Source organism: Danio rerio, chromosome 17 (assembly GCF_052040795.2).
Source record: "Danio rerio strain M-AB ecotype USA chromosome 17, GRCz13ab, whole genome shotgun sequence".
Lineage (NCBI taxonomy): Eukaryota > Metazoa > Chordata > Actinopteri > Cypriniformes > Danionidae > Danio > Danio rerio.
Window position 1 is genome coordinate 39,153,445 of NC_141037.1, and position 22,403 is coordinate 39,175,847.

Consider the following 22,403-nt stretch of genomic DNA (forward strand, 5'->3'; position numbering starts at 1 on the left):
TTCTGTCACGTTTATCGAGCTATTTCTTCAGTAGCCATGACTCTGATTGTAAACTATGAATGTGGCCCGACACACAAATACACAGTTAAACACGAACACACTTATCACTTCTCCTCCACCACACAATTTTCTCTTCTAATCTAATCCGCCACAACACGGAGAGCAGGAAGAGGAAAACGATAGTTCTGGAAAGAAAATCTTTGTATCAGAAAATGCATGCGATGAGGTCAGAGTCGGGGTTGCTGTGACAACATTTCTGTCATCAGTCTCGAATCTAATCTACAGATGTGTTATGAAAGTGGTGAGATGGGCCAATTAATTGGGTGTCATTTCCTCAGTCTGCGGTGCGAGCGAGCGCTGCTCTTCTGACGACCCTCATTGTACACTTTGTTCTGTAGTGAAAGCGTTGAGGACAAAGACATGAGGTTAAAGATGGGTAACCAGCGGCCCCTGTTGGTCAGTAGTACAATGTGCACCAGAGACACGATGAACTCGGAAACAATCTGTACTGATGAATAAAACTGAAGTATTGTCCTCCTAGACACGAACGCAAATGTTAATGTGACATTTTAAAGCTCATTATCGTTTTTCGGATGGGTAAGTAACACTTTTTATGGTATCCTTTAGACATGGTGACTACTAGCAACTTTAAATCAACCACGCTGTGCCCTTATACCTTATATTTTTACATATTATATAAATGAAAGAGATTTCATTATCTCACTGAACTAACTACCTATCTAACTACACTTTTACATGATTTTTGAGTCTTGTTCCTAGTCCAAATACAAGTAAAAAACTTCAAGAAGAATTTTCTAGACAAGCAAATGTATTGCTTTGTTTTTAGAAAAATACACATCAAAATTAAGTGGGTTTAAGTTTAATGTGCAACAACCTGCATTTATGAATCTCTTATAGACTATGGATTTCTACTTACTTTTGTTAGTGTATTACCATGTGTGTATGGATGTATGTACATGTATGTGCATGTATGTAGATATAATTGTAGAGATATGTATATGTATGGGCAGGTATATATACATACATGTATGTGTATATATGTATTATTTCTATAATATTCTATATTATAAATATTAGCTATTATAAATAATATAGTATATTGTACATATACCCTGTATTTATTATGTTTATGTTTAAGATATGTGTATATTATGTTTATATATGTATATACATATCTAAGCATAATATATATATATATATATATATATATATATATATATATATATATATATATATATATATATATATATATATATATATATATATATATACAATACATACATATATTGGGGGGTGGGGTGGGTGTTTTTTCTGAGTGGGCTGGGGGAGTTGAATTATTATTGGAAAGAAAATTTTAAAGATGCTGTGACCACTCACATGTAAATTAAAAAAAAAAATTGATCACAAAAAAACAACAACAATATAAGCTGCCAAAGGAGTAAGTTATCTTGTTTTATGTTTGAAATAAGATTGTTTACTTAATTCAATTTGCAGATTTTAAAAAAAATATATATTTTGTTTTGTTTCAAGAAAAAACTCACTTAATTTCGACTTATTAATTCTGAAAACAAAACAATATTTTTTACATGTCCAGAAAATGCTTTTCATTTAGGATTTTTTTTAGATATTTGGACTAGAAACAATAATGCTTCAAGCGATAGGCTAACTTTGCCAGCATTTATTCATTTTCCTTCAGCTTAGTCCTACATACATATACACAGACATACACTACGAACAATTTAGTTTATTCAATTCACCTATGTTAACATTTACTGCATGTCTTTGGACTGTGGGGGAAACTGAAGCACCTGGAGGAAACCCACACGAACATGGGGAGAACATGCAAACTCCACACAGAAATGCAAACTGAACCAGCCTGGAATTGAACCAGCAACTTTCTTGCTGTGAGACAACAGTGCTAACCACTGAGCCACTGTGTCGCCCACTTTGCCAGTACGTCAATCTAATGTACTAAACTAACTGCCTATTAATACATGACATCGATAACCTTAAAGCTGCTATTCATTTTTGATTCCAAATCTTTTTAAAGCTATTTTGCTGACAATATTTAGTTATTTGATTGACTATATTTGTCCCTATGAGATTTAATAAGTGTTATAGGCAAGTAAAGTCGAAAGTAACTAAAGTATTACAAAATTATATTACATTATACCAAAAAAGGGCAACACAGTGGCACAGTAGGTAGTGCTGACGCCTCACAGTAAGAAGGTCGCTGGTTCGCATGGGTTTCCTCCGGGTGCTCCGGTTTGCCCCACAGTCCAAAGACATGCGAATTGGGTAAGCTAAAATGTCCATACTGTATGAGTGTGAATAAGTGTGTATGAATGTTTCCCAGAGATGGGTCGCAGCTGGAAGGGCATCCGCTGCGTAAAACATGTGCTGGATAAGTTGGTGGTTCATTCCGCTGTGGCGATACTGGATAAATAAAGGGACTAAGCCGAAAGGAAAATGAATAAATAAATGAATGAATGAATGATATACCAAAAAACATTATATTAGCCTACCAATTAGAATATTCAGCATGTAATTTGTAATCAGTAACAGAGTACAATTTTCACTAAACTACCCTGCACTGCCTATTTTATAATGCAAAACTTCTGTAAATTACCACTATACTACTAAAATACTAAGATTCTTAAGAATAAAGTTTCTTTACTGGCATTGGTGATTCCATGAACAACCTTAAACATCCAAAGATTGTTTCCATTGCACAAAAGGTTATTAAGATTTTTAAAATGTTCTTCACATTAAGTAATAAAATGGTTCATTTAAGAACTGCTCTTTGGGTAACCCTAATGATTTTTCTATTTCTACAAAAAAATTTTTTTCGATTGCAGTTTAAGTGTAAACTTATTATTTGATATTTCTTAAAGGCACAGTAGAGTCAATGTCCTCGTTACTTACCCATCCTCAAATGGTTCCAGTCTCGAATGAGTTATTCTTTTATGTTGAACACAAAATAACATATTCTTAAAAATGTTAGACATCATCAGAAATTAATAACCATTTACTTCCATTGTAGGAAAAAACTAATACTGTACAAGTCAATGGTTACAGGTTTTCAGCATTTTTCAAAATATCTTCATTTATCTTGAGCAAAAGAAAGAAGCTGAATAGGTTTGGAAGAAGTGGAGGGTGAGTAAATGAGGACAGATTTTTTTGTTTCTGGTGAACTGTCTTTTTAATTTACACTCTTCTTCTTCTTCTTCTTTGGCCTTAGTCAAGTAAAAAAAACGACTTTTTTACACCTTCCGGCCGGCCTGTCGTCTGGGCCTGTCACCCTCATACACTCATACACTACGGACAATTTAGCCTACCCAATGTAGCATGTCTTTGGACTGTGGGGGAAACCGGAGCACCCGGAGGAAACCCACGCGAACGCAGGGAGAACATGCAAACTCCTCACAGAAATGCCAACTGAGCCGAGGCTCGAACCAGCGACCTTCTTGCTGTGAGGGGACAGCACTACCTACTGCGCCACTGCTTCGCCTGTTTTTTTAATTAACACCATAAGACACAATTCAAAAGACAGATGTTCACAAGCATCATTCATTCATTCATTTTTCTTCGGCTTAGTCCCTTATTTATCAGGGGTTGCCACAGCGGAATGAACCACCAACTCTTCCAGCATATGTTTTACACAGCAGATGCCCTTTAAAACCGCTATCCAGTACTGGGAAACACCCATACACTTTCACATTTACACACATTCATACAGTTTAGTTTACCCAATTCACTTATGCCACGTCTTTGGACTGTGAGGGAAACCGGAACACCCAGAGGAAACCCAGGTGAACACAGAGAGAACATGAACACACAGAATTGTGACAGTGCTAAACACTGAGCCTCCGTGCTGCCCAAGCATCATTCAGCCTTTGAGAATTAATTAATTAATTCCTAACTTTTTAGAATTTTGTTCATCCCAATGCTTTAGATATATTTGTACACTGATATTTATTAAGAACAAAATAGGGCAAATGAATGGCCTCAGACTGATCGTACTGATGAATGCTACTTCTGCTTTGATGGCTTTCAGACAAATAGACAATAATGTGAGTGTCCCATGTCATTTCCTGTTTTATGTGGAGCATGACTTTTAAGATCAGATGTCTTTTCATTTGATCTGCTCAAGTGTTTTTGTTTTGATTAGATTTTTCCGACTTTGGTTTGATGTCTATTATAGAAGCACTTGTGCCTTTGAATGATATTTTCTGGTTGTTTTTATAAAAGCCCCTATTACAATTGATCCATGTAGAGATTTCATTACTTTGAGTGATTTTCATATGGTTTAAAAAATGCATTTTAAATCAGCTTTAAGAAATGTTCAAAAATATGCAAAAAAGATACAAAAATAGGTTTGTTAAGATATTTTATATACATTTTAAGAAATTGCTTAATAGAAAATAAGATTTCTTCAACACATTTCTAAACATAATAGTTTTCATAACTCATCTCTAATAACTGATTACTTTTATCTTTGCCATGATGTCAGTAAATAATTTTTGACTAGATATTTTTAGGACACTTCTATACAGCTTAAAGTGACATTTAAAGGTTTATCTAGGTTAATTACATTAACTAGGCAGGTTAGGGTAATTAGGCAAGTTATTGTATAATGATGGTTTGTTACATAGACTATTATTGACCTTAAAATGTTTCTTTATTATTATTATTATTAAAAACGGATTCTATTCTAGCCGAAATAAAACAAATAAGACTTTCTGCAGAAGAAAAAATATTATTAGACATACTGTGAAAATTTCCTTCCTTTGTTAAACATCATCAAAGGGGGCTTATAATTCTGACCTAAACTGTGTGTGTGTTTGTGTGTGTGTGTGTGTATATATATATATATATATATATATATATATATATATATATATATATATATATATATATATATATATATATATATATATATATATATATATATATATATTTATTTATTTAAACACTACCGGTCAAAAGTTTGGGTTCAGTACGATTTTTAAATGTTATAAAATAAGCTTCTCCTGCTCACCAAGGCTGCATTTATTTAATCAAAAATACAGTACAAATTGTAAAATTGTGAAATATTATTGCACTATAAAATAACTTAGTTTATCAAAATTAGTTTATAATTTAATTTAATCATTTATTCCAGCAATTTCAATGATGAAATTTCAGTTTCATTACAGATCCTTCCTTCAGATCCTTCAGAAATCACTTTAATATTAAAAAATATATGTATATTATAATATTATATATATTATAATATATATGTATAATATATAAATATTATAAAATTTGTATATACATTTTTTAGGAAAATATTTTGTTTATCAAAGCGGCATTTATTAAATAAAATAAAAAAAGTTTAATATTTATTACAGTTTTAAATAACTGCTTTCATTTTGTATGTAGTTTCAAAACAAAATTTTAACTCCAGTCACTATTATTTTGTATTATTTTTATTATTATTATGATGATGATACAGTGATTTCTGAAGGATCATCTGACTCTGAAGACTGAAATATTGAAGCTGAAAATTCATCATTAAAATCACTGAAATAAATTATCAAATTAAATTATACAGTAATTTTGAACAGTTATTTTATAGTGCAATAACTTTCACAATGTGAACTGTATTTTTGATGAAATAAAGGCAGCATTTGTGAGCAGGAGAAGCTTATTTTAAAACATTTAAAATCCTACTGACCCCAAACTTTGATCGGTGGTGTGTGGTGTGTGTGTGTGTGTGTGTGTGTGTGTGTGTGTGTGTGTGTGTGTATATATATATATATATATATATATATATATATATATATATATATATATATATATATATATATATATATATATATTTTTTTTTTTTAAGCAATACTTTAGATCTCCATTTTATCTCTGTTGTGGTTGTAAATATATATTCTTGACCCTGAAATACATTGCTAAATTTTATTGAGCATCAAAGTAACAAATGTATTTTGCATATATTTAATAGATATTTTATACACTATATATATATATATATATATATATATATATATATATATATATATATATATATATATATATATATATATATATATATATATATATATATATATATATATATAGTCCTATGGGCTTTGTTTCTACATACTATTTCTCCATATTCTAAGAACTCCAGTCCCATCCACGAAAGCAAGACAATGGTGACATTATTTGTGGGCCGTGTTTAGCTGTAATTAAGTCTGTAATAAAAAAGAACACAAGAAAAGACTAGGCTTGATCGGGCCACACGCCTTAATTGATTTCCTCTGTTTCTCTAGCAGTCGCCTGCTGTGCTGGAGCAAAGGCCCTGGGAGAGGGCCAGCTGGGGCTCTGCCGAAAACCAGGAAGATCCAGAGACTGAGTACAAGAATCTCGAAGCCTGTACGACTGACTGTCAGAGGCTTTTAATGCTGGGTAAAAGACACACTAAAGCAAATTAACACTACAACTTCATTACACATCATCATCACATTACAACTGCTTCAGCCTCACTATGTAAATATTCATCTGATTGCTTTATTTTAGACTCAGACACACAAAAACCAGCATATTTGTGAACAAATACTTATAGAAACACACAAATCAGCAGTACGGACTTGCTTTTGTTGTGTGTCCCCACCGAGGGTAAGTCGAAGCCTGCCATTGGTTGAGGCCGGTCAGGTGACTGCAGATTACAGCTCGAGGCAGAGCTCAGTTTGTAAGGTTTTCATATGGTGTAAATCAGCTGCTCACCACAGCATTCCTCTCTGCCTTCACTAACAACACGCACCAAACATGAGGTGCTTTACCAAAACCAGCGCTCACGAAAGCCCACTCTATCTTCTAGATCCAAAATACATTATTAAGACTTTGTAATGCGTCACATATTGTCTAAATAGTCTGGAGTGTGGGCATTTGATGGATATTGTATCTTGGTTTGGTTATGTTTATGGGGTTTCCCCTCTTTTAGACTGGCCCAGTGAGTGGGTTATGTGATTTACTATGGGCGCTCGCCTCCAAACAATGACCTTTTTTTGTATGTCACATATCTGTGTACTAATGTGAGTTTATATTCTTTGAACAGAGATTTGAATGGAGTGATTTGGTTAAATGTTTTGTTTGTAAATTTTGTGACAATAACAACAGGCAACAAAGTGCTGATTTAGAAAAAATTTAAACTAATTTATGTTGAAGTAAAAATGAAATGGATTTAAATGGATGTCCTGTAAACATGTGATATCTAATTCAATATATTGATATTTGCACAAACAAATTGATTAATTTAATCTCTATCTTATTTTAATATGAATTAATATGATTTTTTTGTGTTTTACATTATTTGTTCAATTATTCGTTTCACGTTATAAATTTATTTTGGCAATTTTTTTGTTTTGACTAAAACATATCAGTTAATCATGATCAGCAGCAATCAACTGGGTTTAATGTACCGTACCAGTTGTGTAAATGCTCATTGTGCTTGATTTTTATGTCAAGTAGAAACATTCTTATTTATACAGAGATTACATTTTTTTTATAAATCCTGTATTGATTGTAGCGATAATAAAATATTAAGAATACAAGAAACTCTACATAAAATAAAAGACATGAAGCAAAAATGTTAAAATTAAACATAATTAATTAAAAATAAATTAAATTAAATTAAATTAAATTAAATTAAATTAAATTAAATTAAATTAAATTAAATTAAATTAAATTAAATTAAATTAAATTAAATTAAATTAAGGCAATGGATACTATGTGTATTTTATGGCTGGGCCGATAAACAATATTTTTTTAAGCTCTGGAAATGTTTTACTCTATATTGATCTAAGAGCCAATCACACCACAGAAATGTGCAACAATTCGTGCAAATCGTCCACCGAAAATTTATCTGCAGAAAATATAATGCTATTTAAAGAACCCCTAATTTTTGTGGCTTCAGTCATTGCTGGGGTACTCTTTTAAATCTGGAAACATTAACCACTGATATCAAAATATATATATTGTTATCGTTCAGTGTGGAAAATAATTATCGAGATTACATTTTTGCCATATCGCCCAGCCCTAGTGTATTTTAGCATAGTCCATAGTTTGTGATTGGGTGTTAGTTCAGCATGCCCTGTTCCCCCGCCATTTCGCTCCACACTTTGACGATGCGCCGCTGTTATCCTCTTAACCTGTACCTTTACATTAGACCATCTCTTTTTTTATTTGTTCACAGTGCTATGTTCAGACCCAGTTGTGTTTATTTATGGTTTTAAATAACATTATGGGACCTGATAACAAATAAGTCTAAATAACTTTAGACTTATGTATTTGATTTTATTTTTAATGTTGAAAACTTAAATTTTAATTCGTTCATTCATTCATTCATTATTCTTTGGCTTAGTTCCTTATTTATCAAGGGTCGCCACGGTGGGATGAACTGCCATGTAAGTTTTCAGTTTAACAAAATGACTTTTATTGACACATTTAGAGTTTAAAATAACATTATGGGTTGGTCATTAGGGTTCAAAACCTGCGTATTGAATAAGCTGCCAGTATTTATTCGGTTATGTTCTGATTTTTTATTATATATAAATATACACTCACCGCCACTTTATTAGGTACACTTTAGTAGTACCGGTTTGGACCCACTTTACCCTTGCCTCAATCATTCATGGCATAGATTTATAAAGGTACAGGAAGTATTCTTTTGAGATTTTGGTCCGAAGCATCATGCAGTTGCTGCAGATTTGTCGGCTGCACATCCATGATGCGAATCTCCCGTTCCACCACATCCCAAAGGTGCTCTATTGGATTCAGATCTGGGGCCTCAAGTATCAACGCTGCGTATGCACAAAAACTTTGCGTACGCCAGGTTTCACGCTCAGAATCGCTCACGTTTGGATTTACTAACAATGAACTGAACGTGGGAATGTGCGCAGCTTCACGGCAGCTTTCTGGCAGGCGTACGCACATTTTTTGTGCGTGTCTGTTTTATTTCCATTGGCGACTCCTAGAGGCAGTTGTGTTAAATTCCTCTCTACAAAGTGTCTGAGCCTTGCAATGGCAGCTGTATGAGACGGGTTCAGCAGGTATATAAGGTTTCCATACCATACAGTTGACCAGCTAAACATTAAAGCACAATTTGCAGCAGTCGCCTGTTTTCCCAATGTAATCTGAGCAATCTACCGCACGCACATTGCTATAAAGACACTATCTGAAGATGAATTTGCATACGTGAATCAGAAACATTTCCATTCAATAAATGTGCAAATAAAATATAATGCTTATTGATATGAACTTATTGATGATTCCTACTTGTCTTTCTCGTGATAAATAGTTGGCAAAATCTGATATGTAGCGGGGGAAAAAACAAGAAAGAATTCATCAGACGCTGGATTCGAGCCGAGTTCATGCTCGAACGAATCAATTCATGATCACATGCGTCTCACAAGGTGCGCCACTGAGACTGCTAAGGGTACTGCAACATTTTACAGATATAAACCACACTATTTCTATCTTTAATGCACAGTGCGATGTTCAGACCCAACTGTGTTAACCGCATCAGCTAAACTCTCCCGCTCTATTTTTTTCTTTTGTTGTTAATTCCGGAGAACAAACTTGCAAATAACACCGCTTTTCTCCGGTCTACCTCCGAAAGCAGCACCTCCAATTCACATTCTGTTCAAAGTTTCTCTTTTTGCTTGATTTTGCCATTGCTTTTTTGTTGGGTTTTCCCATTAGCATAGTCATTAGCATATTCATACGGGAGAGGAGGCAGGGAGGGGTTTTTGTGCTCGTGCATGTTGCGCTCAGTTTCACGTTCATTCAGATGTACAAAAGAATATGCGTGAGATTCGGCGTACGCAGTGTTTCATACATCTGAATTTTTTTCTGCGTACGCACATTTACAGCTTTGTGCGTACGCAATGTTTTAGTAAGATTTCCACGCAAGTCTTCGTACATGAGGCCCCTGGTGACTGTGGAGGCCATTTTAATACAGTGAACTCACAGTCATGTTGGAGAAACCAGTCTGAGACGATTCAACAATACTCAGGTAGGCTGTGGCATTGAAACAATGCTCAATTGGCCCAAAGTGCCAAGAAAATATCCCCCACACCATCCCCCAGAATTGCTGATACAAGGCAGGATGGATCCATGCTTTCATGGTGTTGATGCCAAATTCTGATCCTACCATCTGAATGTCGCAGCAGAAATCGAGACTCATCAGACCAGGCATCGTTTTTCTAATCTTCTATTGTATAATTTTGTTGAGCCTATGGGAATTGTAGCCTCAGTTTCCTCTTCTTAGCTGACAGGAGTGGCACTCTGTGTGGTTTTCTGTTGCTGTAGCCCATCTGCCTCAAGGTTGGATGTGGTGTGCATTCAGAGATGCTCATCTGCACTCCTCGGTTGTAATGAGTGTTTATTTGCATTACTGTTGCCTTTCTATTATCTTGAACCAGTCTGGCCATTCTCCTCTGACCTCTGGCATCAACAAGAAATTTGCATCCACAGAACTGCCGCTCACTGGTTTTCTTTTTTTCGGACCATTCTTTATATCCTAGCATGATTGTGCCTGAAAATCTCAGTTGATCAGCAGTTTCTGAAATGCTCAGAATAGCCTATCTGGCACCAACAACCATGCCATGTTCAAAGTCTCTTAAGTCACATTTCTTCCCCATTCTGATGCTCGGTTTGAACTGCAGCAGATCATCTTGATCATGTCTACACGCCTAAATGCATTGAGCTGCTGCCATGTGATTGGCTGAATAGACAATTACGTTAACAAACAGTTGGACAGGTGTGCCTAATAAAGTGGCTGGTAAATGTGTATAATAGAGTGAGAGAAAGAGCAATTGGTTTCCAAATAGTTATACTTCATGTGACACCATCCTTAGCATCAGAATGCTTAAAGTTCTCACAGTCTCCTGCTGATTTAAGTGTCTATCGCTCATGTTTTTTTGCATGTTGACTCACTCAGAGCATAAAAATACTGTAACGTGCCACCCACAATGCCTTTCTGAAGCGCAGTGTTTCACGTTTCCCTCAGACCAAACTTAGAAGAGGCTAAATCTTTGTAGTTGTGTATGCGGGGAAAGTATAATTATAAACTGGCCTTTGAGACTTTGAGCTTATTCCAAGGCAAGTGAACAAATAAATAAAACAGGATTTAGACTTCAGTTTATAAAAATCTGGTTTAGTAACTGTCAACCAGTGTTTAGACTGCTCGCTCAGAACTTAAACAGACACCGAAAAACTACCACATTTCTTTATTATGTAGCACAAGACACTTCAGGCTGAAAGGCAGCTTTTGTATAATCTTTTGGTGTAGTCATTAAAAACATCTTTGCTAGGTCCACAAAATGACCAATAGGCTTTTACATTAGACATTTTAACCCAGTGTCCTTTCTGGGCTGACATAATCATATAGATTGTCTAGTTCCACACATATCACATGAACACTTTTTAAGTTCAAGCACACAACACATTTTTTTCAATCCATGATGGTACTTTCCCATTGCTTTTTAAAGGGGACATATTATGCAAAAATCACTTTTATAAGGGGTTTTAACACAGTTCTGTGGCAACAGTCTGTGAATATTACCAGCTTCTAATAGTAAAGATTTATTAATTCTATTTTTATAATCACACATAATAAAAACAGTCTGCAAAAACACTTTGATTGACATTCTCCCATTGTATGATGTCATAAGAGGGGGAAAGCCCCACCCATTAGTGATGATCTCTCCCTCATTAGCATGGGACGTTAGCTTTGATTTTTGATTTGTCGCTATGCTGACACATGGGCATTTGTAGCTTCGCCCTCTTTTAAAAAGATTGAATCAATCTGATTTGAATTTAAAGCAACAGTCTTTAAAGCCTTAAAAGGGCAGTTTTAAAGAGTTATGAAACATTATTTGTGTAGTATATTGAAACTTTACATACACACTCTATGGACATCAGAGACTTATTTTAAAAAAGGGCATAATACGTCCCATTTAACACTTGCTGGATTGACTTGTTTGACTTTTATGCCTCATTCACAATGGCAGTGACCTTGTATCTGCCTGTCGCTCAGGGTGGCGATCTACTGCAAACGCAGGTCTGTGTAGGTCTACATCACAGAGAATACAACTGGCACCCGAGCAAGCTGAGGAAGAGTCCTGGAACTCTATTGGCAGTCGCTCAAGAAAGTTGCTCTTCATTTGCATAATGTTGAAGAATTATCAACTTTGACATATTGCTCGACACATCCACCTGGTTGCCAAAGGTCGCTGTCGATCACGTAGATGGAGATCGCCGGAAGTCGTTCACTCTCTGTTGAAATGAGCGGTCGCTTGTTGCTTTGCGGCTGCTTTACACTGAGATCCCGAGTATCTTGCAGCATCTGACAAAAGATAAAGCATTCTATGAACATGGAGCTCTAAGATAATCTTGAGGCCTTGAGTTTTTCCTCTATTCTCACATTCTCACAGGTTCTCTGGGAATTGTCCCTGAAAGTGATTACAATGGGCTAACTGCCTGACGTTATAAACACTTAACTATTCATTATAAAAAATATTATCATGCATAACATATGATTAATACATTGTTTAGCTTGGTCTACCCTTGATTAGTAAGTGACTACACCGAAGGAAAATGAATGAATGAATGAATAAGCTTGGTCTGAAAATGTTTTAAAGGGATAGTTCACTCAAAAATGCTAACAATTTACTCTCACTCAAGTGATTCGAAACTTGTATTGATTTCTTTCTTCTTTTGAACGCAAAACAAGATATTCTGAAGAACGTTGGGGGAAAAAACAGCCATTGACATCCATAGAATTAACAAAAACTACAATTCAATGCTGTTTTTTCCCCAACATTTATTCAGTATATCAGAATAAACGAACTCAAACATGTTTAAAACTAGTGGAGGATGAGTAGATCATGCCAGAAGATTCATTTTTGGGTGAACTGCCTCTTGAATATGAAGTTGCTTTTTGACCATTAAAAACCTGTGTTTGAAATTATATAGACTTTTTTCTTGGCTGCTGCATGGAGGTTGCCATAGCGACGAGCGTCTTGCGGTAGAATAGTTAGAACTTCCTTTTACATCGTTTACAATAGGTAATTTGCGCACCAAAAATGGGTTTCAATAGCGTTTTGAATGGATTACAGAGTTGTTTTGTGACATACAACTTAGAAAGGTGTGTGTTAAAGCCGTTATAATCTGTCAGATGTGGTTCAAGCACGAGAGAAAAACATTCTTCTAGTTCAGAAATACAGTGTGTGTTTCCCCAGCCTGTCAGCGGCTCTTCAACACACACACGCACGCACGCACGCACGCACGCACGCACGCACGCACGCACACACACACACACACACACACACACACACACACACACACACACACTGCATTATAGAGCAAACCAGATTACTGGCATGAAACTTAACAGGTGTATAAGTCATGCAATTTACAAAAATGACCAATAAAAGTCTGTTACTGATACTCTGCTGCTGATTTGCTGTTCATTCTAATCGCGAGCCGTTTATGTTTCATTTTGTGTGTTGTTTTTACGACGGTTTGTTTTTTTGTCAATTCAAAATGACTATAGCCTATATTTTCACATTGCCACAGTTATTAAATCTGTGTGTCAGTGGGACAGTACAGTAGGCTGTGTGTGTCAAACATTTTGGTGAAGTAAATGTGTTTAGGCTGGTTATATATTTGAAAATAAGAGATAATGTTTACTTCAGCGATGACGGGGCTCCATTTAAACTGCAGAAGATGCCGTCTGACAACGAGGGGAAAACGCCTAACAGCAGCTGTTTTCCATCCCATTAGATTACATTTCTTAAATGATCAGTCCAGGAGGTGGTGCTGATCAACAGCAGTATTAGTTCAAAGATGATAAAAGCAGGGAAAATAGATTAAAACTATAGTTTCAAAGCTGTCCAAATGTGAATGTTTATACGCATCAGCTGCCGACTGGAAGTTCCTAGCATTCTCCTTGCACATACACGCAAAGCATAATGGGTAATTTTGCATTCTAAGAAAATGGTCTATATACTTTATATTCTATGAGTGAAATTTTTGTGGTACTAGTTTTAAGGGTCCTGATTAAAAAGGGGGTACAACTTAATCTATAATGGGGCCTGAAGCAGAACTTTACTGAAAGAGATATAAGGTGTGCCATTTTGCACATATGGTCTGTTCATACTGTCCAGGTGTCCCAGAAAGCACAGAGGCACCCTTTTCGCATCACCAGGGGAGCTGTCACACAAAATAAGCTTTTAAAATGCACAATGACATGGGCTGGGAATGAGAGAAAACTCAAGATTTTTTTTTGCCTGAGCTTCATGTTTTTAAAATGCTGAGTAAAGCTCAAAACAAATGTCTAATGTGTGAACAAAACTTTAAAGTTTGCATGAAAGTAAAACTAAGAATGTTAATTTAGCACACATTGTTAGTCTGAAGGTGAACAATAAATCAATCCAAGTTAATCCACTGATTTAAAAGTTTGTTTAGGTAATCTTTAATCACAATCTGACCGTGTTCTTTTGCTCTGGAATGGCAGCCCTTCTCTGATAACATGCTATAAAAAAATGCGATAAAAATGCTTAGCCACACACCTTAAACCAATAGTTTGCTGTGAATGAAGCATGAGTGGAGAAGTGAAAGAATAAAATTCAGCTCAATAATTATATTGTTTCAGCTTTAAATGTGTCACCTTACAGAAACAAGTCAGCAGCAGGTTCACGCAGAATTTAAGTTGTGCATGATCTTCTAGTTTATAGGATTATTTTAGCTCAAGTTTAAAAGGACTGTGGGTTAATATGTCAAGCGTGAAATATCTGTGGTCAACTTGTGGAGATAGTGGAGATATTTTTAAGAATATTTTTTTCTGATGCATAATTCGATCCTAAATATTTGCTTAGAGATTAGTGAATAATATTAACATAGGCCTTTTTCATTTTTTATTAACTTTCATTTTTTTTCTTCTTTTTCATTCTTTTATAACCTGTTTTAACACATTTTTTAATTTGTTTTATCATTTTTTTATCATTTTTATGATTTTTTTATACTTGTCTCTTTTATTCCTGTTTACGTAAAGAACTTTGATTTGCCACTGTGTATGAAATCTGCTATATAAATAAATTACCTTGCCTTGCCTTACTGTATAGGGATGCAAACATATGAACAATAATATTGTTTGGCATATAGGGTATTTTTGGAATTTCATAAATGTAATGTTCATTTTCTAGATAAAACCTGATGGAAACAAAAATGGATGGATGGATAAAAAAATGGAAACAAAGCAGAGCAAAGTAAACAAAACTAAACAGAAAACAAAGTGAAGAAAAATAACTGATTTAACTGATTTACAGGGCACCTATGATTAAAATCATCTTCTGTAAGCTGTTTGGACAGAACGGTGTGTAGGTATAATGTGTCCACAGTCATATTGGAGTGATAGAAACACAATAAGTCTCTTTTTTAAATTTCCTGACGTTAAAATAGGATCCAAATCCCTCCCATTTTGAGGCCCACCGCAACATGACATAGGGGTGCAGTTTTCCCAGCCACTGAATTGATTGACAGCCATGTATTACAGTTTTTCCTCAGCCGCTTTGGTGCGTTTCTCACAACACCAGTGCATTTCTGCACAAAAGTTTATGCATTTCTCAAAACAATTAGTACAAACTGCAAAACCTTGCTGATAACCTGCAAAAGCGCGTCACATGCTCAGAATGGATAGTTCAATCCTCAAAAGCAAGTATTGATGTCAATCAAAGTGTCAGTATCATCAAAGTGAAAAGTCCTGTCACCATCATTTATGAACAAGATAGTCAAATGGCTAGTCAATAGTCATGTTTTCACATGCAAAAAAGTCAGTTTGTGGTGACACTTGCTGAAAATGCTCAAGACAGCACTATATACTATTAGCACAGCCATTTGAAAACTGCAGCAAAGTTAGACATCACTGCATTTAGTGGGGTATCTGAGTACAAGACACTGAATATGTATGTTTCACATGTTTACTGCATTTGCTCGTTGCAATTCTAATTTGTTCACAGCATTGTGCAAAAGTAAACACACCCTTATTTACAACAAGCATAAGCTTTCTTTGGTTAAAGCTGGGCACAACTGTAAACTATATTGCAGGACATATTGGAACTGAGCCTACAACATACACAGGTCTGTAAATAATTCATGAAATTGTTCAATTTAGAAGACATTTTCAAGAAAATAAAGATTAATTTTTTTTTAAATTTGCTTGACATATTTTTGACAGCTTGTTCAACATTTTTTTATGTAATCACTCAAGTAATGAAATGAGGACTATTAGCTTTATATGGGATGACTATTCAGCATTTACAAGTTTAGTTAATTTTAAACGACATGACATAAGCAAATGATAATGTTAAAAAAATAGAGAGTTGTATGAAAGCAATTGATGCATGTCCAAAAGCATCATTTGTTGGAAGGAATGAGAAACTGCTACTATGATGTGCACAAATGACTAATTGTTTTGAGAACTGCATTAACTATTGTGCAAATGTAAATAGTGTTGTGAGAAATGCACCAAAGCGACTGAGAAAAACTGTAACATGTCCCTGTAGTAACGCGTATAATCATATCATCAAGACACTACATCCGCAAAGCAACCAGGATTAAAAAATCTGACTCATCATTGCAGAAAGGTGTGAATTAACTTCACAACAAATGCATCAAATAATCATTGGAAAAGTTCTTACTGTAGTATTTCTTACAAACGTTACGTGAGATCTGCTTTCTTCATGTCAGTCACTGTGCTGTTTATCTGACGCAGCCAAGGTGGAGATTAACGCACACTCTAACAGGCATGTGGGAATGGTGGGCGGGGAGAACTAGCATTAAAGGCACAGGCAACAAAAACAGCTACATAGTGTTCAGAGCAGAAAATCCCAATAATCTGAATGGTATAATAAATAATCTGATGGGTGTTTTGAGCTGAAACTTTACAGATAACTGTGGAGATACAAAAGATGTATCTTAAATCTTGAAAAATGGGTATAATAGGTGCCCTTTAAAACTGAAAATAGCCATATCAGAGATGTTGGATGGTGCTCTTTTGACTCTGCCGACAAGCAACCATTCAGCAACACTAAAGAATGCATCAGGGCCAACCCAATTGCCAACACTGCTGGTTCTGGAAGAAATTTCCCCATTAATTTTCTCCCTACAAAATTTAAATAAAAAGTCTTTGTTAAGGGGCACAAAATAGAATTGGGATCAGACCATATACTACAGCCAATTTCGTTTATTCAATTTACCTATACCGCAAGAACTGTGGGGGAAACCGGAGCACCCAGAGGAAACCCAAGCGAACACGGAGAGGCAAACTCCACACAGAAACGCCAACTGACCCAGCCGGGACTCGAATTAGCAACCTTCTTGTTGTGAGGCGACAGTGCTAACCACTGAACCACCTATCACCACAAGTGCATTATAGTTACAAATATATAACAACTTTCTACTCGCACCCTCACAACCAACCACATTACCCTAGCAACCTTACAGCATTACAAAATATCAGCACTTGAATAAATCAAAGATGGACTCTTTGTTCTCTGAAAGCAAGTCCAACATGTCTGATGCTCGCCTCACAGTTTCATTAGACATTATGTAGTTATTTTTTTGCTCCTGCGTTCCATCACTTGTTTATATCTTTGTTTCAAACTCCTGTAAAAGCAACAGTTGTTTATTTCTTTCGTTCCGCCTCTAGCGGGTCCAAAGTAGTACAGCAGTGGTTCAGCCATTGGAAGTAGGCGGGGAAAGGCGAGTGATGCTGCCACACAGAGCCCCTTCCCCTCCCTCTCGCGCGCGCTCCAGCTCCGTGGCCCGACTCTGTGCTCTGCTCCGGAGTGAAGGATCCCGCTTTGTTGAGAAGGTGTTCCAAAACACGCGGGCGAATCCGAACGCGAACACGCACACCGGCCCGTGGAACGCGGCTTCATCAAAATATGTGCACTGTCTCTTTAAGATCCCTTCTCTGGTCCGCTTCGTATTGATCAATCCACCATTTTCCAGCGCACAGCACTGAGCGGCGGCGGCAGAGAGAGAAAGCCCTACCTGGAGACGCCAGGCAGGACCGGGGGCAGAGTCATGGCAGCCAACATGTACCGGGTCGGAGGTAAGAGATCATGGTTGGCTGAAAAAAATGTCGTGCCCCTTTTATGTGTGTCGCTCTCGTTCATGCTTTTTCGCAACAGGGCTTAGCAGTTTTAGGTTTGTCCTTCCTCTTTTATTTTTTAAAGTACTGTGGGACTACAGTGAGAGAGGAGGATGAGGATGGTGAATGCGAGATGAAGAGGGGCACTCTCTCGTTTCGGGACCCCGAGAATGTTTTACGCTACTACAAACTGGCGCAACATTTACTGCCGTTAGCATGATGTAGCGTGTGCAAGTGTCATTGAGTGTTAGTAACAAGCGGGCAACTCTCAAATTTACACCGAAGAAACGCGTTTGAGCTTTTAAAGTTAAAGTTTGAGGAGCACGCCTCACTTTAGGGACTCTGGCTGCTTGGAGAATTTAGTTAAAGTTGGTTGTAGATTTGCACTTTCGGACTTTCTCCTTAAAAATATAAATTCATAACAGTATTTGCAATTTCTAAATAGGCAAAACATTAGCAGCTATTGACTATCAAAGTACAACATTGCTCCCAGTCAATAAATAGTGCTAATATTGTTTGAAGTCATATTTCAGACCAGATATTTAAAGTATCATGGGAAACACTATATGAAGCATCTCACAAGTCCACTGAATATGTAAATATAAAACCTCATGTAAATATAAAAACGTCACCTCAGTAGTTAGAAACACTGTTTTGAAGGTAGATGATGGTTGATGTTCAAACCGTTGACTTTAAAATTAATGTAAAGTTTTTAAAATATTTCTACATTCAGACTTTATCTTTAATAATATGATTTCAGAAAAATATTAATTGCAAATTCTAAATAGTGAAATTATATTAGCAGCCAAAGACTATCAAAGTACAACATTGCTCACAGTCAATTAGATAGTGCTAATGTTGTTTTAAAGTCATGCCTACGTGTGATTTCAGCCGGAATATTCAAAGTACCATGGTAAACAATGTATGGAGATGTCACTGAATGAATGTGCGAATATAAAACCAACTTTACCTCAGTATTTTAAAGTATATTTTATGTAATATGAACAGAGAAAGTTTTGGCATATAGAGGTAAAGCTAATACTTGAAGTCCGTCTCAGTGAGAAGCTGTGGTGTATGAAAAAATACCAAATATAGACTATATAACGCTTGGTGTTAAAGAATAAACTTATTTGGGATGTGTTTTTACAAATTTGTCAAAACACACTGCTTTTTTCCACCCCTAATTTGGGTCACACATAAAAATTGTTCACAATTATGTGTAATTATCTGAAGCTCAGATACACAGTTAAAGGAATAGCCTAGTTAACCCCAAAATGTGCCCACTGTTCCACGGAACACAAAAGGAGATGTTAGGCAGAATGACAGCCTCAGTCACTGTTCGCTTTCATTGCTTCTTCCATACAATGAAAAGCGAATGGTTACCGAGGCTGTCATTGTGCCTAACATCTCCTTTTGTGTTCAGTGGAAGAAAGAAAGTCATACAGGTTTGAAACAACATGTGTGTGACTGAACGACGTCAGTAGTTTTGCGCAGTTTTCGGGTTATCCTGATTGCGCTTGGCTCAGGAACTGATTCTCTGTTGGTATCAATTATCCATTAGGATCTCTGCTGTTGATTTTCAGGCAATGAATGTGTGCTTACAGTGTCCGGTGTGTAATTATTGGTTTAATGAGAGTATTTGGACTAGAAAGTTTGCTGTTGATGTAGGAGAGCTGCTTGAACATGAAGACAATATGAACTTTTATCAGGAGCATTATGAGTGAATTTACATATGTTCTAATGCGTTATAATTCTTAGTGCTCTGCATAGATGTGACTAGTGTTTGTGAATCAAGTATATGGTATTCAGATTAGGGCTGTACGATATTGGAAAAATCTGACATTGCAATATATATTGTGATTTACTTCGTTATACTTGAAAAGAATTAGGGTCCACTTTATTTTAAGGTTCAGTTCTTGTTCTTTGCAAACCCTTTTGACTTTTGCTTTAATAAACTCCTTACTAATAGTTATTAAGGTAGTTTAGGTGTTGGGTAGAATAATATCATTCAGAAGATGTGCTTTGTAAGAACTAATGTGCAGCCAGTATCTCAATACCATGCATGCTAATAAGCAACTACTGGTAGTTAATAGTGAGAATTGGTCCCTAAAGTGTTACCTAATGTATTCATTTTGATTGACTGGGATGATTCTGTAGGCGACTGAATCAGAACATACAATAAACAAACTACAAGCAGAGATAAATGCAACAAAAGAATGATTAAAGTGAAATAAACAGTGCATACATTATGGTTTTGTATATGTAAATGTAAAAATTACACTGCAAAGTCAACTCAACATTGCATATCTTTGAGATGTGACTATTGTGGATGCACACATTGCGATATCGTTCCTAAAATGATGTATTGTGCAGCACTAATTGATATGTTTTTTATTTTTTATTTTTTTTTAAAGCGCTCTTGATATATCTGCTATATTTATGAAAAGGTGCAATGTGGATGCATGCAGTATATCCATCCCAAAAGCTAATGATACAGATGAACTGGTATAAATGGTGGAATTTATTTTGAAGGGTTTAAGGCATAGTTGACCAAAAAATCTATATTTACTCACTCTCAAGTGGTTCCATTCTTTTATGAGTTTCTTTTTTCAAAACGAATATTTAGAAAAATGTTAGAAACCTGCAATCTTTGAATTCTATAATAGGGAAAACATCCTTTTGAAGTCAACAAATACAAAAAAGAAAAACAGGTTTGACAAGTGTATGGGTGAGTAAACGATGACAGAATAAAACATTTTGGGTGAGCTATACTTTAAAATTCCCATTCCATACTCCTAAAACAATTTGAGAGCAAAAAGTGATCTATTTTCAGTATCTCTTCTCTCAGTATTTTTGCTCATCCACTGAAAGTTCAGGCAAGCAAAACTTTTCAGAAAGTTTTACATTTATCAAAAGTAATCAATATCATGAATCATTAAACAATTTAATCTAAGTCAATTGAAGAAGTTTCTCATCACTTGAATGCTCTGAAATGTCCAAGTTTTGCTTGCTTGAACTTTCAGTGGATGAGCAAAAATATTGAGAGAAGAGATACTGAAAAATGGATCACTTTCTGTTCTGAAAATGTTTTATGAGTTTTGAAAGGGAATCTCTGAATCCTGAAGAGATCTCTGATGTCTTGATTGAAATATCTGTAAACCTTAAAGCTTAACAAACCTATTTTAAATACCTCAAAGCTGAGTAAATAGCTAAGTTTCCATGCAAAGGTGCAAATTAAATTTATGCGCAAATCTGGAATATCGCATGTAGAACATGCAAATAAAGCAGCGTTTCCATCCAATGAGTCTAAGAGAACAAAATTGTCACTTCCTGATTAACTGGGGCTAAATATCAAAAGTAAAATGGAATTTGCTGTGGTAGGAGAAGCTGTGTGAATCTTTTCTTTATTTAATAAATTACTCAGCAAATTGAATTACCTCAGAAGACAGTTGAGATGCTGAGCACAGACGCTCTTGACAATTATGGAGGGAATTAATAATACAATAACACTAATACTGAAATGATTCATGCATTTTAGAATAACCAAAACAAAATTTCAGATGTTTTACAATGTGCTCAGCCTGCTGGTTTGACAATTCTCACGCATTTTTATCAACACATGATCTTTTGTAACAAAATCACATGACCTTTTTTAATGCACATACTGGAATTTGGTATATCAAAGTTTGGTAAAAGTGTTTCCATCGTAGTTTATGCTCATCTTTTCTTATTGAATAAAAAGTTTATTCTACTCAGTTATCCGCGTACATTTGTATGCACCTTTTCAAAATGTATGCACTTCATGCCGTTTCCATCAACCGTTTTTTATGCACATAAATGCATTAATAAAAAAAGTAATCAAAACATTCAGAACCAATAATCAATCAAATTTTTCCAGGTCTGTTAGTTTCAATTACTTGCCCTACCGTGTGTGGAGTTATGGGACCCTGCTTTGTTTGTTACCATTGTGTTACTTTGCAATACATTGAAGATTGAAGAAGCTGCGCTAGAGATTACTTGAGAGGGCGTACTTTCCATTACATTAAGATAATTTTTCAAATTAAAACCTATACAGAAAATGTAAGAAATGTACTGTTTAAAATATGATTTACTGGATATACAAGAGTTATTTTATTTAAAATAGATAGATACTGCTTATTATCTACTTTTAATATGAAAAACA

At 35.4% G+C, this 22,403-nt stretch overlaps 2 protein-coding genes and 1 long non-coding RNA gene across 7 annotated transcripts in view; 2 read left to right on the forward strand and 1 right to left on the reverse strand.

The window, feature by feature from the left end:
- Positions 1 to 281: 281 nt before the first annotated feature.
- On the forward strand, positions 282 to 14,519 carry LOC147833142 (uncharacterized). 2 transcript variants are annotated; one of them, XM_087290835.1, is made up of 3 exons: positions 282 to 456; positions 6,333 to 6,468; positions 12,101 to 13,031. In XM_087290835.1, exons 1-3 carry the CDS (start codon positions 421 to 423, stop codon positions 12,256 to 12,258), a joined length of 330 nt encoding a protein of 109 aa, XP_087146961.1. In that variant the 5' UTR covers positions 282 to 420; the 3' UTR covers positions 12,259 to 13,031. The 2 variants fall into 2 exon arrangements, 1 of the variants encoding a protein (XP_087146961.1); XR_015513668.1 differs by having other exon boundaries at positions 456 to 597; positions 12,101 to 14,519.
- On the reverse strand, positions 11,277 to 18,096 carry LOC147833143 (uncharacterized). The gene is made up of 2 exons (XR_015513669.1): positions 16,779 to 18,096; positions 11,277 to 12,409 (listed from the first exon to the last, which is right to left on the reverse strand). It is a non-coding gene; the product is annotated as an uncharacterized LOC147833143 (long non-coding RNA).
- mta1 (metastasis associated 1) overlaps positions 17,863 to 22,403 on the forward strand; it is a 107,848-nt gene continuing 103,307 nt past the window's right edge. For all 4 annotated transcript variants that reach the window (XM_087290832.1, XM_087290833.1, XM_087290831.1 and 1 more), the window contains exon 1: positions 17,863 to 18,181. In XM_087290832.1, the coding sequence (XP_087146958.1) occupies positions 18,154 to 18,181 (28 nt within the window). In that variant the 5' untranslated portion in view covers positions 17,863 to 18,153. The remainder of the gene's footprint in view (positions 18,182 to 22,403) is intronic.